The sequence below is a fragment of the Chinchilla lanigera genome, unplaced genomic scaffold (genome assembly GCF_000276665.1).
Source record: "Chinchilla lanigera isolate Chin_1 unplaced genomic scaffold, ChiLan1.0 scaffold00006, whole genome shotgun sequence".
NCBI lineage: Eukaryota > Metazoa > Chordata > Mammalia > Rodentia > Chinchillidae > Chinchilla > Chinchilla lanigera.
Window position 1 is genome coordinate 25,734,966 of NW_004955407.1, and position 18,951 is coordinate 25,753,916.

The window sequence follows — 18,951 nt, forward strand, 5'->3', positions numbered from 1 at the left end:
AATACAGCAGTCTGCAGGGAGCTGAAAACCTTGGACAAGTGAACATTTGGTGAGCAGTCTACGGTAGCTCTTCGATATATCAAAGCTACACAGGTAGAAATCATGATGAAAGGAAGCGAGCATTTTTTCAATCACAGCAAGGTTAAAGCTGGGAGATGTGATGCGTGACTCTAAGTGATGTTGCCTTGTGTACTTTCCAAACCTGCAGATTTCTCATTTCTTTGGAAGGACATACTGAAGACATAGTAATGAGCATTCTGAAATGAAGGAGCTAAACAGAAGAAGAAAACACACCTCTCATTTTCTACTTCTAGCCACAATAATTCAGTCAGATTATAATTAACCTTGAGCAGCATAATGTACTTTAAACACATAATGTTACTTCAAAGTGAAGGAACAGCAGGCAAAGAGATCATATAACTCCTGCTTTCTTATTATGTTTTGTCCAGAAACTAAAATTTAAAAGGATGCTTTGTTCTTGATGTTTGCTTGGATTAATTATGAAAAGAATTTGGAGGACACTGTAAAGAAATTATTTATGTGATAGATTTATTGTACTATATTCCTTCACACTGTTTGCAAAAGCAAGCCATTATTTTTCTGCTTTAACTATAAGGAATAAAAGATGCACACTGCAACTTCTATCATCTTGTTATATAAGATAATCTTATACCAGATAAAAAAAGAACAACTATTACTAAACATGGACCACATTATGTGAGTTGGTGAAAATAGCCTCCTAAATAATTCTTCCAGCACAGACTCACGACAGTCAAATGACCAACTTAGCAATTTCATTGTTAAAACCATCACTGTGGCAATCCGAAAACGCAATTCAAACTGGAGCAGACAAAGCAAATTTCTACAAGGATGTGGTTCCTCGTTTATCTGCAGCACAATTCGAAACTGTTCATAATTCGTCCTCTTACTAAACAAATATGTCACCTCAATGTATTTATAAAAGGAAATCATTAATTAGCTAATGATACCAGTGTGAGGTAATCAGGAATAAATGTGTGTCTGGACATATCTCTATGTCTTTAAGAAAATGCTGTAATTTTGTAATATTCATTGTACTAATTATGGTACATTATCTTATCAGCTAGTTCAGTAGAGGGAGCTGATTCCCTTAATTGCTGCCACCACCATTAGTCACTGTCGCATCACAGGAGTTAGTGTAATTAATGCAGAAGGGCTTATATCATCCAGGCTCCAGAAAATGCGAATCTGCACACTAATCTTCAGTTTTCTGCCCCACCAGCTCCTAACCCTTCAGCAGTTTCTCTAGTTTGTTTTTTTTTTTAAGGAAAACTCTTTAGCATCATCGATATCAAGAACACCCTTCATTTCACAATAATTGATACAAGAGTAACTTGCCAAGGAAAATCAGGCTCCAAAGGCTAAATGCCTTTTTATAAAACAGATGATGGGAATTTAACACAAATCTGAATCCTGTCAGTTTTGGATGTGCTACAATAATTTAGAGGCAAAAGAAGCCTGATAAAGAGATTTCTTTTAGAGATTAATGCTAAGCTTTGTGAAGTTTATTAATATTGGAATGATATTTGCTGCTTCAAAAGGAGTAAACACACACAAAACAAGGGTCTGCGAATTCTCTTCAATATTACTACCAAGAATTTTATTATTTTTTGTTCAGTATTGACTATGTGATAAAACTGTCTTCTTTTATTAATTTAATTCCCTCACTGTGCTTACTGATAATGTGGAAGGAACCCTAAAACAACCCAGGATTTGGTAATTTTATCTAAATTTCTAACCTTCAGGTGAAGATTGTACAGAGCTACTGAAGTTGCCTGCCTGCTCTTTTACTTATTCTAACTCTAACATGAGGAAGCATTTTGTGTAAAAAGGAGCCTACTGTCTCCTTTGGCCAAATCTTTTGATGCAAAACACTACCAGAAGACCAGGGTGTCACATGCCCTCCACCCACCTTGGCAGGGTCCCTGCCATCTTCTCCTTGCAGGAGAACTGAAAGTGTAGGAGGCAGAGGACGGAGTAGGAGGGAAGGTGGCAGGAGCAGAAGGCACACAGCAAGATAGTTTCAGAAGGGAACTTAAGTAAGCAATAAATTATGGGTTTATTGGAAACTCTGATTCTTGAACCAGACCTATTACGGGTTAAGAGTTCCTTATCTAAATGTTTGGGACCAGAAATATTTCCTATATCTTGGGTGTGGGATCCAAATCTAAACACAAAATTCATGTATGTTTTACATACACCTTAGTACATGGCTCAAAGGTAAACTTATACAGTATTTTTAGTAATTTTAGTTCATGAAACAATGTTTCACGGTATTAAAATTTCCAGTTGTGTCATCATGTTGGTGCTCATAAGGTACTGGATTTTATAGCATCTTGGATATTCAGATTACAAATGCTCAACTTGTATAAATCTATTTCCCTGGAAAATACAGTGCAAGTTAGTATATGGCTGCTATGTTGAAATTAATTCCTCTTTAAGAATTGCCTGGGCACAGCTGCTTTCTAGTCAGGAAAAATCATACACAGGGACCATTTCATTTTTCTTCATGTTTTCATGAAGATGGTATAGTTCTTCAATTTGATTTCTGGCACAGGAAGATCGAGAGTGGACAGGTCATTTGGCAAGACAAGCAGCAGCAGAGAGAAGTCAATTATTTTGCGTACCAGTTTTTGATGACGGACTTCATACCCTGAGTCATGTCGGAATTCTGCGTCCATCTTCACTTCCGAGATCTCTTCTGTCTTGATGTTTGTCAACCCGGAACCTGCATGACAGCACAGTTAAAATATGCAGGGCAACCAGTTAGTTTTACCTATACGCAGAAATGTCATGAAGTAAAGACTACCAAAAACTTCTGCCTAGGCCTGAAGTTAGAGGAAAATAGATTAAGGACTTTGTTTAAGGAAAATGGCACCCTGCGTTAAATTATTAACCACCACTTATTTTATACAAAAAGAAAGTAAAAACCAAAGAAATCTGAACTTAAGGATTCTACTGCTTTTAAACCGACGCTGTAATTTTAAAAGGCAAAAAAACAGAAGATCAATGCTGGCTGGGAAGGTGGCAAGAATTTGTTCCTAGAAAATGTTGGCTTGGTTTAGGGGCTTATTGTTTAGCCTCTTAGTGTCTGCATCCATGTGCTTTCATTACTTTAGGAAAAATGACACAGGGCTTCTTAAAAGAGCATTAATTACCTGGTAAACCAAAACTGCTACTCAGAGCTTTGTTCTAATTACAAATAAGTCATGTTCATGTGTCTATGAAGAGAAGCGCTGTGAAAATTACATAATTTATTAAGGCATTCTAGTTATACATATCACCTATACCTGGTTCGTCTGCTCAGTATAAAGGTGCAGTGTATAATTTTTAAAATGCTTCTTTGAGACTAAGAGAATTTATAACCTCCTGACTCTTCCCTTTCTATAAAATGCTGTGATTCTTATGCCAATTGTTACAATGAATTTCACTATTCAAATAATAATACGAGCTTAAAAAATAAAATGTAAAGGAATTTTAAGAACAAAAACAGAAGCACAAAGGATACATATCAGCTTCCATGTTGGAGCATTTAAATTTCAAAAATCAGAATTTTAGAATGAATTTTAGTATCATTTCCTTTAATGATAATCTGATTCTTTAATCAGAATTTTAGAATGAGTTTTAGTATCATTTCCTTTAATGGTGTCCCCACACAAGGCCAGATTCTCAGTTTTGCTTGAACACAAAGCTACCTATTATTTTGCTTCCATTTTCAGGCAGTTCTGCCTCCTAGAACAGCCTTTCTTACAGCAGGCAAACACCAGATTCCCTATAACTTGCACCCCTGGGATTGGTTAAATTCTGAGCGAGGTGGTCTCTCCCTTCTACATGACAGTCTTGCACAAGGGTATCAGATACTCAGGGAGAGGCGACATGTTCCTGCTGACTCTTCTCTTCCTTGGGCTATCTATACATTCAGAGTCCCTTCAGCTCCTGTGGGAACTAATTTCTTGCTCTTTGTCTAATCACCCCTCCAATCTTGTCTGCAAGGTGCTGGGAAACTTGTCACACACCTGCTGACACTGAAAAGCACCATGCCGACATCATAAAATGTGCACCTAATCGCGCAGCCCACACTAGGAGAAAGCGAAGATAATGTGACAAAACCTAGGGAACCCATGCTGGCTGTGATACATCGGTGTTTGCTTGTCCAACTTCTCAAGGAGTTTCCATTTAATAACCCGTCTACAGTAACCCTCCGTCCACATCAGTCTACGCACGGCTTATAGACTGTGGCACTGTCTTTCCTCCCTTCTACTTTTCAGAAGTACATTTTCCCTCCCCTTCCCACTTTTCTGTTCTCCAGAGTTCCACGAACACCATGGACCAGTGGTTTTATCTGCCGCCCCCCCAAACTCTCTTAGCCTGGGATTTGTCTGGGTCGTAGAAGGTGGACTTGGTTGGAGAAATGCAGTTTTAAAACATATTTACAAATTTGTTCCTACTCCTTTCAAGGAGTCGAACTTAATTCCCTTTCCTTGTGTGCAGTTTGGATGTAGTGACTGGCTTCTACCTGATGAAAATATGGCAGAAGTAGTAACGTATGACTTCAGACACTGGGTTATAAAAGGCACTGAAGCTTCCTTTTTATTTCCTCTCTTTGATCACTTAGTGTTGACAAAGCCAAGAGCCAGGTTGTAAGGAGGCTCAAGTAGCCTTACAGACTTTACATAAGAAGGTACTGAGGACTCCTGTCAATAGCCATGGGATGCGCCATCTTGGAATCAGACTCACCAGCATCACGCCTTGGCAATATCTTCACCACAACCTCATGACAGACCCTAAGTGAGAATCGCACACCTAAACCAAGGCCTAAACTGTGACCAATAAAACCTGTAAAAAAATTAAATGTTTGCCCTGTTTTTAAGAAGTTAAATTCTGGAGTTACTTGTTACCTAGCAACAGATAGCTAATACAAAGGGCTAGTATTTTTTCTTTTCTCATCTTGATCTATTATAGGCTTCAATTTCCTTTAGTCAGAAGCTCATTCTCTTTAATAGAGACACAATACATGATCAAAGTAGGATAATTTCCCGTTCTCTTCCATCTGTTTAACTCTAGTTCTCTGCGCAGACAGACCTAGCTCGTCACTCTCACTCTGGGAAGTACAGTGACCCTGTTCTTACTCTCTTTCTTTCTTTAAAACCATTACCATTTTTCAGATGTTTCTATTCATTTGGTCTTTCAATCTTTCTGACACTAATTTTCATAGGGTAGTGACGCTGTTATGGTTTAGCTACTTGTCCTTCAAAAGGCTTGTTGTGTTGAAGGCTTGGTTGTTGGTGTGCTTTTGGGAAGCGCCTGGATCAGGAAAGCTCTGACCATTAGTGGTTTAATTCACTGGGGACATCATAGTTTGGAGGCATTATTGGGAGGTGATGGAAATAACAGGTAGGCTTAGCTGAAGGGAGTAGATTAGAGGGATGTGACCTTGGAGACTAAGTCCGGTCCCAGGCCCCTTGCTCTTAGATTCTTCGGTTCTTTTCCCCTTTCTGTTTCCTGGTTGCCATGAGGTGAGAAGTTTTCCTCTGCCACACCCCAGGCCTAAAAACAATGACAATGACCCACCATGGACCAAAACCTCTGAAACTGTAAGCCACAACAAAAACTTTCCTTCTTTAAATTGTTTTATTCAGGAATTTGTCATAGGGAGAGAGGGCTAACACAAACCATAATGCTTTCTAAATTTTCATTGGTTGTGTATTTTTATCTTCCTATACATTGTTTTAAATCTCAGCTTTTTCCTTTTCTAAGATGGTGACTACTTTATAATCCATCATTTGTTTTGAGCAATAGAACTGACCAATGCAATAGCTACAATTATTATTTCTGAGATTTACGAACACTCTCTTGGATACTCTTTTCATCAAGATTTGGAAGCAATTGATACACACACTCACGCCCATGCAAAGTAAAGAATGAGCTCTCCATTCAAAATTGTACAAGCCCATGTTATTTCTGAAAGGATACTGAGAATGTATCTAGTGACCAAAAAAATGAATCAAACTCATGTAAAATGGCAGTACACTATACAATGGATAGTTATAGTTTGTTAATTTCACAAACTTTCAGCAGAATAATTCACTTTTGTTTATCATGTATAATAATTTAGTGAAGACTATATATATTAAGCAAATCTCACTAAAGAAGGAAAAATTAAACAGCTTGGATACATAGGAAAGTATCACCAATGATAAGCTGATATTGCATATAATGCAATGTGATGGGTATTTAAAATATGTGGCAGGGATCTTTATTTACAGGTTTGCAAGAGACCTTTTTTGAGTTGAGCTGGTTCCATTTTAAGCTTCAACGACTCCAGGAATCCGTCTCCCTCAGTCGTGACTGAAAGGGCCTGCTATCCACTTGGAGGCTGAGGGAGCTATGTTCTTCATGACATCTCTTTTTTGAGACAGGGTCTTGCTATGCAATTCAGGCTGACTTTGAACTCATGGTAATGCTCCTTCCTGAGCCTCCTGAGTGCTGAGATTACAGGTGTGCACCACCATGCCCAGCCTTCATGACACCCTTTACATGGCTTGAGGCCAGGAAACTGGTTTCCTTTATTAAAACTAAAGAAGTATGATAATATATCACAATGGAAAGGCTAGCTTTCCACCCCAAGTGAAGAGCCTGCTAATGTAGTTTTTTATGATTTGTCCTTCAGAGTCTATTTTTCCTTGGAAATAAGCCAGCAGGAGCAGCTGTAATGGCCATATTCCCAGAAATCACCACTGCTATTACTGAGGCTCCTATGTGATTCTCTATTCCAGAAGTTACAACTTTCTGTTTTTCAATACGGAAGTCATTTCCCTCATCATGATTATACAGCATTGGGTGGAAAAAAACTAAAACCTGAAACCCTTTATTTGTTTCTGAGTGACAGTAGTGATTATTCAAAAATGATGACACAGGATACTCCTGGAAAGGGTTTCAAAGGTTGGAAAGCCTAAAGATATAATTTGGCATGAAGTTCAAGAAGGGCCTCATAAAATGCAATGATCAAGACCCAAAATGAATGCTACAAAATGTAGGGGGACTTAGTCCAAATCTTGACGAACTCACTATAAGCATAAAATAGAAAGCATATATGTATCCTAATATACATCCAGCAAATACTGCTAGCCATAAATGCACCTTAACTAGAATCACCCTCATTTTGTATCTGAACATTCTCGTCTCATTTATGGCAATCTTCTTGGGGAAACATAAGTCTTAGAGGGTGTGAGAGAGGAGGCCTGACCCTGGGACTTATCGTTATCCGTACAGAATTGCTTTCTGCCTTGCTAATCCACACGCCTCCAGCTTTTTCAACTTCCCTGGAAGCTCATCTCCAGTAAATTCCCTGTTCAACACACCCCTGCATTAGACCCGCACCTGCTCATACTGTACCAATGTCCTTGTTTGCACTTATGGTATCTGTGTATTTCTCTGCCTTCCAAGTTCCACCTCATCTTTCTCAATATGCATCATGTTTCTTCTACTGTGTCTCAAGCTCCTGAGAGCATGAGTCTTATCATTTAATATCTTTTCACTCTCCACAGAATGTGCTGCATCCATCTTTGTGAAATAGGAAAATACAATAATACTGCTACTGTTACAGTACAGATTTTAGATGGCTTTCTCTCCTCCGTATGTAACTGCATTAGCTATTTATTTTCTACCTTTGGTCTTAAAAGAGATTATTTTTGCTTGCCAGAGTATGGAAATACCCTCTTCATATTAGATTAAAAGTAAAGAAAAATATCAGCTGGTGGTGTGTGTTACTCTGTGTTTTAGTAAAATCATATAGGTCCAATGTGTACAATGCATGAACTCAATAAAATTGGTTCAGCAAGTGTTTCTCCACCCCATTTTATGTTTATACATGAAAAGTGTACCTTCTATAAAAAATAAAATGACAAGCACCACGGGAAAGAATCCCGAGGTAAAAGACCAGCCTGAGCTGGTTTTGGTTGCAGTGAGAGCTGAAATGCTATCGGCTGTGGGCCTCACCAGTTGGCTGAGCAGAATGGGAACGTCAGTTGCTGGCTCCTTGAAATTCACTTATGTGACAGTGACAATAAGGAGGGCATTAGGAGAGCCAGAACTATCTCGGAGTTACTATAATTTAAGTTTCTCTTAAAAGCCCTCCGGACAAGAGACTCATGAAATCAGTGAGATCAGCTGCCAAAGCTGGTCACTCTGCTGTCTGCTGCCACCATGAATCAAAGTGCGAGGGCATGAGGACGCCAGGAGCGGGGCTCTCGAGTCTTCATCTGTGATGTGGCTGCCGGCAGCCAGGGCTCAGCCCTGTGCCAGCAGCGAGGGAGACAGGGTGTACGTCCGACCCTGCTGCTGACCACGTCTCAACCAGGGAGGAAAAGCTCACCTCTAGACGTTGATGTCTTTAAAGAAACTGAATCCCCTACTCCTTGACTATTATGCTGGGGGCATAATGAGGATGAAGAAGCAAGTAAATATGGGAAGACATGTGTTACTGGGAGTAAAATCTCCCCAGAATGCACAGCATTTTCAAATCAAGAACTTCTCTGTGGTCTGACTCACGGAGCACGCGGTTACTATCCGCTGGGCAGAGCTGTGCACGGGGCAACTACCAGGCAGGGACCTGAGTATCTTGTGGTGGGAAATTATTCTTTCAGTTCTAGCTGTAGGGTAATTACAGAACAGAGGGTGAAAATGCATTTCTTTGTAATGTTTGGGAAGCTGTAAAAAAAAGAAGTAGCTCTGGTATTAACAGAATTTGTAAGTAAAATGAAGAAATAAAGGGATTGTGTGCAAAATTATGCATATACATCTGTTGTGTTATTTTAGCCACTCACGGAGAGTAAGAATAGACAACCCACAAAAGAGGAAAAGTATTTCTGGCTCTGGAGATATACCAATTTTGATATTTTCAGGAAATCATGTCTAGTTTAGTAACTAACTGAAGTCTGAGCCCAGTATAGTTAGAAAAAGATCCATGTGGCTACCAACCAGGAAAGGGAAAAAAATGTTCACAGCAGGAACCAAGTCACCACTAGAGAATCTGCACTTGTTTGGGCTTCTATTTTTAAGGAGAGGCTTCAAATACTTCTCTCTGTTTAAAAAAAGGAGAGGAGAGGGGAGGGGAGGGGAGGGGAGGGGAGGAGAGGAAAAAAGGAAAAAAGGAAAAGAAAAAAGAAAAAAAAGGAAAAGGAAAGGAAGGGAAGGGAAGGGAAGGAAAAAAGCAAAGAAAACTCAAAATTTGGAAGGGTTCTTTTTTGTGTTTTGAAAGAAAGCCCAGAAACAAAAATAGACCACTTAATTAGGAGCCTGGGAAATGAAGTCTAAGGAAAAGCAAAGGAGAACTTGAGAAGTTTGCTTTCTAAGGTCATTTCCAATTCTGTTCTGCAACAGGTACAATGTAAAGAGGTTTATCACGGAGAAAGAGGGCCAGGGTGCTCAAGCTCAAGCGCAAAATGCTGAGAGGTAGGAGCCGGAAGGGTCCGATACCTGGTCGGGTGGTCAGTCCTCGGTCGGCCGCTGGGCGGGCATCAACAGGCTCAACTGGACACAGGAAGCAAGAGACACAGAAAGCAAACAAGACAAATCAAGATGGTAAGTGTGGCTCCTGAACACAGAGCAAGGAAAAGCATGTGCAATCAACAAGTTATTCTCAAGGAGCAGCTGGAAAAGACCTCAGGAGCTCATCCTGGGCACCAGGACCTGGAGGGGCACCCCTTCAAAAGGCTGGTTGCCGTGACGTGCCCACCCATTTCCTGTCTTCCCATGAAAGCACTCACTGGGATACACAGCAACACCAAAGAAGCAGGGTGGGGGAAGGTCGGTGTTCCTCTGAGCTAGTTTGGAAATAGTTTCTTGGCTTTTGATGAGAAATAAAACAGGTTATACCCAGCCAGCGGGAAACCTCAAAGATACCTCCCTGTACTGCTGTCCAATCTTATCTTCTTTTACAGTTAATTAACTACCAAAGAATTCTGTTAAATCTCCGGAGGAAATGCAAATGTGAGTTTATCAGGAGAGCAAAGTTTCACCACATAATTTGCCATTTAGCGAACCAAATTTGTCTTTTGTTTGAGGACAACAGAGGTAAACCAGGATGTTTCTTTTGTTTAAAGGCTTGCTCTCACTGCATAGACGGCAGTCAGCAGCAATGTGTGAAGTGAGAGTATTATTTCCTTTCATGTTTGCTGACATTCACAGTTATCCCTCTGTATGTATTCTGGGTCTGACCCAGGTGAGTGACACAACGGTACCCAGCATTGCTCACCATTATGTGGCATTTCCCAAATGCTTCTCACTGTCAGAAAATACTTCCTGGAGCTTAGGCTGCTCTTTGAAGAAATACGGAAGGGAGCAAGAACTAAAGCTTTTAGAATTAACCAGGTGGTCAAAAGGCAAATGAAGCCAAGGGAGGACAGAAGCCCGTTTGGTAAGGCCTGGCAAGTGCCGAGGTAAGAGAACACCAGCACAGATGTTCAGAGAAGGCAAGTACGGCCCTGGGATCAGCAATTTCAATCGTATGGCCTACTGACGCTCGTCAGTCAAGCGTTCGCGGGCGGGATCATAAACCCAAATCAGTTTTGAATGTCACACCCTGGCAGGAATAGTGAGGGGGAAGAAAGTGGCAGCAAGCTAAGGGTACAGAATACGAGAAAAATCCTGCTTCCAACAGCACAAATCCCTTTGGATGCCCCAAGAGACAGACATTTTCCATCCTTTCTCACGTAGGTACTGGCGGTACGGTGGGACAGAAAGGAGGGTGGGGGCCTTCCTACCCAGGCCTCGCAGTTGCAAGGCCTCCACTCCCAGACAAGCAGGCTCTGAGTCTGATCTTGAAAAATAAAAATAATACCTGCACCTTACAATTGCAGCGAGGAATAAATAACTATGAGTCTGTTTCACAAATTCTCAAATACTCTAAAACTGCATTTATTAAATATCTTATTAACTATTCCGTAATGACTGTTGCGGGGTGGGTGATGAGTCTTCAGTACTTTATTTGTGCATGAGAACAAGACCTAGCTACTTCTGGAACTAGACATGCATGTCAGTGATGATGTAGTGTCTCAGTATTTCACCTTTTTGAACATTTTTTCCCCACCTGCAGCATGTACTGAGCGACTTTGTCCTTATAACATGGAGTTAGTTGAAGGGTTTTCATACTTTTTGAGAATTTGGTGATTACGAGGGGCCCAAAGGGTGGTTCAGTGCAAGTAAGAACACAGCAAGCCACAGTCCCAATAGCAACTGAGTGACTTACAGTGGTAGCGGTCACTCAGAGTGACAGTCACATCATCAGAAAATGTGTGTTTAGCCTAGAGGAAGCAGCTGCATTCGTGGTTTCTATGGAAGAGGAGAGCTGGCAGTCTCAGCGTCCACTGCTAGCACCCCCACTTATTTCCTCTGTGGTCTTGGGCAAATCACATTCAGTCAGTTATGTCCACTGTACTGATTTATTGATCTATCTCCTATATTGCACCAGCCAATTTTATTGAAAGATTGACTGTGGCCAATCACAATTACACAAGGTTTTTCTAGGGCCAAAACGTGCGCGCTTTTCATTGTCAGATGAAACTAACAATGAGAAACTAACAAGCGATAAAGCGGCGGTCCGCAGTTGTAACCTCAGGGAATATGGCAGGGTATCAAATGTATGCAGAAAAAGTTCTGAAAAACATTACTTCAAAATGCTATAATTTGTTATTTCTGGGTTAGTTCAATAGTTATTTTTGAGATTAATTCTATAAATGTTTTTGCCCTAAAAAACTGCAAATTTTCTGATGTTGGAAAAATGTGTTTGTAGCATGTTCATTTTTTCAAAGTAAATTCAGGGAATGCCTGCGCATCAGCCCCTCCTCCGGACTTGACCGCTTGTTCTTGAGAAAAACAACACATTTCTGGTAAGAATCTGAACTTAAAATGATAAGGACTGCAGGGACAATGAAAGGAAATCCTCTGAGAACTTCAGATATTTAAAAATAGCTCAGGGTGTGCACATATCCGTAACAAGAAATATGAATAAGGAATGAATTCCTGGGGGAAGGGAGAAGAGGGAGATGAGGAGGGAGGAAGTGAGATGTCCTCAGCACTATATCATTCTATGGCTTGCTAGCCTCATTCGTTTTAAGGGCACACTGTTTGGTTTAGATGGTGATTCATCTGGAGGCAGGATGATATGTCTCTCTAATAAGATCCTGGTTACATTAAACCAAATAAACAAACAGCTACCTTTGTATGTTTACTGTGTTCCAATTTCATACTATCTCACTTAATGTTCACCATATCATTGAGCTAGAAATGATTGGCGACCTAATTTTATAGACAGCTGCAGAGGCTAAGGAACCTGCCTGTAATGACACAGCAGAGCTGGAATTTAAACTCAGCTTTCTATTGTTCGGGAAGGTGGTGTTGTGGGGCAGGTTTAAGTGTTTTTGGTTGTCACTAGTTGAGGGAAAGAAAGGAGAGTACTAGCATTTTGCGGGCGGTGATCAAGGATGCTGAATGCTGTTGCAGAACAATCCCAACAAATCTCACACCTTGTATGGTTTTATAACTTTCCATTGGGCTTACAGTATTTATGGCAATACAAATCCAAAACCTAACTCAGTTTTATATATAAACGCAATGCATTTTTGTAGTTTTTAATGCTACTTGGGTATTTAGGGAGTACAGTACTAGGTAAATTGAAGGAAGACTGTTTTATTCACTGTTTTCTCAAGAGTTACTCACTGTTTTGGAAAGTCATGTTGTTAATGCTTTCCATACTTGTGGGGCCTGAATCACTGAAACTGCCCCTCTAGCAGTTTGCATGTGTACCTGTCAGCTCCATGTGGGGACAAACAACTGACCGGGACACTGTTTCTTCTAATCTTCATGAGCACATACATGGTGAAACACATTCAGTCAGTTATGTCCACTGTACTGATTTATTGATCTATCCCCTATACTGTGACAGCCAATTTTACCGAAAGATTGACTGTGGCCAGGGGACATATGTACCTCGGCGGTAGGGTATGTGCTCATTTGGCATGTGCGAGGCCCTGGGTTCAATCCCTAGAACAACCACACAGATGCACAGACACATACAGATCAATTGTCAACTTTTCAAAATATTAGTTATAAAAGGGGTGTTGGGCCTGATTAAGGTGAGAACCATCGTGTAAGACTCTAAGATCCTAAGTACTACTGCTTCATAATTACTAAAAACTTTATTTTTGATCATGCTAGGGAAAGAATCCAGAGCTTCGTGCATTATAGAAACACCCTATCCCTGAGCTGTACCCTTTGGGAATTCTCCCAATACTTTCATATAAGACTTTATTGTTTATGAATAGCAGATCTTTACTTAACATGAGTATCAGCTTTTTCTGAAGCAAAGTAATAAGTGAATGCTGGTCATGGGCCCAGAAGCACTAAACTAATGACTTTGCCCACCTGGGCATCTTGGCAAAATCCAGAAGCTTCTGTGTGTGTGTGCATGTGTGTGATTGTGAATGCAATGTGCACAGTCTCCAGGGGCTGGTACCACTGCGTGTGCTATTAGAGAACGAGCCAATCAGTGTGCATTCCATCTGGAAAATCAAACTAGGTGTTTTTCACAAAAAAACTCAGAGACTGAACTGTGAGAATTTTAAATGGCCAACATGTCTTCACCTATGAAAAAAATGAAACAACTAGCATTGTGTAATGAGACAATTTCAGAACAGAGTTACTCAGGTATTTGATAATCAAGTGTTCTTAATTTTTTCTTCTATATGAATAGGAGTAATTTTACTTTTATTATTATATTCAGTACTGGTGACTGAGCCCAGGGCCTCTGCATTAAGATCTATTCCCAGTGTTTTTATTTTGAGACAGGGCTTCACTAAGTCACTAAGTTGGCCAGGTTGGGCTCGAACCGAGATTCCACGTGTACACTGTGATGCCAGACTGAGATTAATTTTAATAAATACCAAAGATTCAATATTTTTATGCTATAAATAACATTCCTGGTTGTATCTGATGGTAATGTTATATTACAAGGTGCCTTTTCATTTTCTCAAATTAAGGAAACAGATTGAGGTGATTATCCATGGTGTGAAAATAGTCTGTACAAAGCTTTCTCCAGTGGTTTTTCAAATAAGTGCCTGCCTAGTGCACTTAAGGTCTAATATTGGATTTAGATTTAGGTCGAGGAGTGCACTGATTACATCTAAGGTAATCGTATTACAAACATGAACCCTCCATCAACATTTGCTACTTTAAGAATGAAAAATCATGGGTAAAGTTCATTTAGGTTCTTGAGAAACATGTTGTAAGTTTTCAGAAGTCAAGTGTTCATGTGCTTACGATTTTATACTTCTAAACTTGTAAAAATGATAAAGTGAACTAAAACATGCTTTTTTTCTAAATAGAATTCCCTAAGAAATTCTCATGAAAAATTACACCATCCAGGTGCACAAGTCTGTTGACAGAGAAAAACCTTAATTTTCTGAACTATCATAAGAACAAAAATCTACAGCAAAATGTTCCTTAATTCTGATAGCAGTCTTAAATTTCAATTGCTAACTACAAAAATATTTAAGCAGACTTATGTTTTATTTATACATGATTCTCTATTTTTGACTTTAACATAAAATACAATCTGAGTTTTCATGTACGAATAAATATGAACACTACTTTTATGCCTGTCAAATTCCATTATACAGGTCCCTAAATCTCTCTCTGTTGGCCAACTGTATTGTCCTTGATTTGACTGCCTGTTTTCTTGAAAGGTGGTCAGCAGCATTCAGGCCACTCTCTGATACGTACAAGTTGAATACTGTATTTTCATTTGAAAAGCAACCAAGTATCTGTCAGTGAGAAAGTTTCTTAAAAAAAATCCCTACCAAAAGTCACCACACAAAAATTTAGTTTCTTGGTACCTCAATTTTCTTATATAAAAAAGTCATTAAAACAGTATGTCATCATTCACCCTTTTTATGTATCCACTCTTATTATTATATACTCATTTCATTTTTATTTTGCAATGGGGTCAACCAGGTTGCCCAGGTTGGTCTTGAACTTGTGGACTCAAGTGTTTCTTCTACTGCAGCTTTTGGAAGGTGGGATTACGGGCATGCACCGTCATGCCCAGCTCTGAATAATGTTTAATAGAATAGGGGGTGTTATTGCCATATGATTTCCATGTAGACAATAATACATGGTTCTTGAATAAATACACTGTGGGACTGTTTTCATCGGATGCTCCCTAGAATGCAAACTTGAATCTTTGGGAAACAACACGATTTTTACTCAAAAGTGTTCTACGTTAGCATAATCATTTCTTGTTCGCCACCTACAAAATCAAACTGCTAGCCAACAAACACCAGTTCGCTTGCATTGCAGCATAAAAAATGTAAATAATTATTATTTTCTTTATGTAATAGGTACATTATTTTAATAATAACATGGTAACAATTCCTGATATTTATTTCTTAAAATTAAAATGACAATGCTATTACCACATTAAAAAGTCACCACTCAAGAACAATATTAAGGATATCACGCACACACCCCGCAGAGAGGTCCTGCTGCTGCCGCGGCCCTTACCTTCATTCTCCGTATTGGCTGGCACGGAGTCCACCCCAAAAGGATGCCATGGCTGGAGGTCGTCCAGGCTGAACTCGCCATTGACAGGGAGGAGCTCCACGGTGGTTTTGGTTTCGGTCAAAGATGGCATGAGAGCATCATTTCCATAACTGATTCTTGGTTCACTGATCATGTTGGCCAAGACATCATCTGAGTAGTTCTGTTCTTTCTGGAGCAGCTCATCTAAACAAAACCAAGCCATTTCTTGGTAAGTACGAATAACAATCAAAACAGCAGTAGCAGTAGTTCCCATTGACTGTGTGCTAGGCACGAGCGGGCACCATTTCAGGCCACAGTGTGGGTACCGTTACCACCTCCCTTGAACAGATGTGAAACCTGAGGTAGACAGAGGTCAAGCCATTCAAGCAAAGTCACAGCTAGTAAGTGCCCTGGAGGGATTTGAACCCATGGGGAATAGGAGTTGGCAAATGTTCGGACTTGCTGCAATGCTCTTCCCTGGGATAAAAGGCATCAGAGCTGAATTACCATTTCCTTCTCTATTCAGCTTCCCAAAGTATCCAACAATCATAAAGAAATTAAGAGTGTATTTCCATGTGGCCTTTGGGGCATTGTCAACAGCAGGCAATGTACTGTCTGTTTTAAGTAGAAAGATATATCCACGATTCCCTAGTCTTTCCAGAACACCTGTATGGATAATAAAGGCATCATGCCAGGCAGCATACTCTATTCTCAAGCAGTTCTCAGTATTTTGCCTTGAAAAAAAATGAGTTCTTCAAATGCTTCCCTCATGCTGCATACTCCACAAAGGTCCCCTCTGTGCTTCTAGACGCAGCCCTGCGGACACAGAGCTGAGCTCAGCGATCTCTGCACTAAGCATCTCTGCCTCCCAGCACTAACCACGGGATCAAAGACCAAGTAACTTGACTTTCCTTTCCACAGCTTCTGTCTTTCAAAAATACTATCGGTGTCTCCCTTTAAAAACTGATCAAAGGGGCTGGGGATTTAGCTCAGCGGCAAAAGCGCCTGCCTGGCAAGCGCAAGGTCGTGAGTTCGGTTCCCGGTACCAGAGAAAAATAAAAATAAATAAATAAATAAAAATAAAAAAATAAAAACTGACCAAAGAAAAATCAACTTGATGGGCCAGGATTAACTTATCTCAAGTTCTGGTGGTCTAATGAAAATCCTAAAATCGTGTTTCATATTGAAACACATTTTACCAGTAAAAAAATCTTAAAACGTAACTTTGTATCAGTTGTAATCCCTGCTTTAAAAAATGAACACAAGATTTGTAAATCTATTATCTTACCAAAGATCGACCAGATTTTTTTGTTATATATTTTAAATTAGAGATCCAGATAACATACGTGCTGTTAATAATATTTGATTAAGTAGAATATCTGATTTTCCAGTCATATCTGTATCAATTCAAGTCAATTACTGGTTAATACTAATGCCGGAGAAAATGATCAAAATAAAATCAGATTTAAATTTGATTTGTAACATTTTACTATCATCTTTCAAATTCTCCTTTAAGTTGACAAAATATCACTTTATCTACAAAAAATTAAAATTCTGCTTAAATATACTTATTAAAACAATTTGATGGGACAGCATTAAAGTATGCAATTTTTTTTTTTTTTGGTTTTTCTCCGGTACCGGGAACCGAACTCACGACCTTGCGCTTGCGAGGCAGGCGCTTTTGCTGCTGAGCTAAATCCCCAGCCCCTAAAGTATGCAATTAATATCCTTCTTCGAGTCAATTTTATTGCAGGAGATTATTGTAAATGATAGAATCCCAGGCAAATTAGTCCTTCTGAAGTCTAATTTGAGTTATAATATTTACCTATTTATGATGGCACCATTCCAAAATTCTATATTTGATGCTTCCAGTGACCTTTCTCACACAGATAAAAGGCTTCCATTAGTTTTCTTCCCAATTTTTTCATGTTTTATAAATTATAGGTAATGCCTAATGACTTAGCCAAAGTCTGATTTAAGAAATTAAATGGGCATGTGTTTTATATAAATCTTACGCTTGTGCCCGTTAAGTATTTATCCTCACAACAGGATATTCTGGAATGATTACTGGTGCTCACACATTTGTCTTGAGGGAAAATAACTATCAGTAAGAGAGCTCTCGACTCAACCCAGGGCCATGTTGCTTTTGGAGTCTTTGCGGTATTTACTATTGGTATGGTTTAGACCTAAAATGTCCCCCAGAGTCTCCTATCTTCACAGTTGGAGCTTTCAGAAGGTGATTCTCTTAGGAAGGCTTTAACTCCATCCATGGATGAATCTAATGATAAGGTCATAATCTGATGGCATTACTGGGATCTATGGAAACTTAGGAGGTAGGGGAGTACCAGGGAGTGGGTTATAGGTTGTGATCTTAGGGGCTGTATTTTGCTCCTGACCCCTTCCTCTTGGGCTTTCTTACCCTTCGCTTCCTGGCTGCCATGAGGGGAGCACCTTTCTTCCCCCACGACCTTCCACCATGATGTTCTGCCTTACCTCATGCTCAGGCAATGGAACCAGCCAACCATGGTCTAAAAACCTCTGAAATCTGAGCCAAAATAAATATTTCCTCCTGTAAGTTTCTTTATGTCAGGTATTTTATCACAGTGATGAAAAGCTAACACAGCTATTACTCATATTCCTCCTATACTAGAAATTATTTTCTGTCTTACACACCCAGCACTGATCTTCCTCACAATATCTTGGAATGATTCTCCTTGCTACTTGTTTTCCAGTCTCTGTATCATTGTCCTCCCAACCATATCTCTTTCTAATTCTCCCCTTTGGAGAGCCCATGGAAACACTATGGATCTCCTACTATTTCCCTAGCTTTGGCTTCTCTCTCCCACTCTATTTTTAGGAGTTTTGTGGATATAGCAACTTAGGTCTCCCTCCTGATCCATGACCTTAGGTACAGAATTATATTCAAGCCAGTATCCCTATTGCCCTTCTGGCTTCCCATTTTTGAATTGTGGCAGAACCATTCTCCAAGTCCAGCAACGGTGAACCTTTTAGAGCTTTCAGTGGTACGAACAGCTTGCTGCGGCACGCATGCCATACGTACACTACCACTGTGACTTAGTCTCAGGCATGATACCTTCCAAGCCATTCATGACTCATCCTAACACTACTGATACCTACATTCCATTTCTGGATTCTGTCCTCCACCTCCCACTTACCTTTGCATGGCCACTCCTACCTTGGACAGTGACGACATTTTTCTTAGATAATTGTGACAGTCTCCTTATTGCCTGCTCTTCTCTGACTATTCCCTCAGATTCACATGTTAAAATTTATTCCCCATTGTGGTTGTAGTAAAGGATGGGAGCTTATTTTGGG

At 39.8% G+C, this 18,951-nt stretch overlaps 1 protein-coding gene across 6 annotated transcripts in view; it reads right to left on the bottom strand.

Moving 5' to 3' along the window:
* The window catches only part of App (amyloid beta (A4) precursor protein), a 248,324-nt gene that overhangs the window by 9,707 nt on the left and 219,666 nt on the right, over window positions 1-18,951 (bottom strand). For 3 of the 6 annotated variants that reach the window (XM_005375597.2, XM_005375592.2, XM_005375594.2), the window contains 3 exons: window positions 15,598-15,819; window positions 9,517-9,570; window positions 2,667-2,767 (listed from right to left, as the gene is read on the bottom strand). In XM_005375597.2, the coding sequence (XP_005375654.1) occupies window positions 2,667-2,767; window positions 9,517-9,570; window positions 15,598-15,819 (377 nt within the window). The remainder of the gene's footprint in view (window positions 1-2,666; window positions 2,768-9,516; window positions 9,571-15,597; window positions 15,820-18,951) is intronic. The other 3 variants (XM_005375598.2, XM_005375595.2, XM_005375593.2) reach the window with 1 other exon arrangement.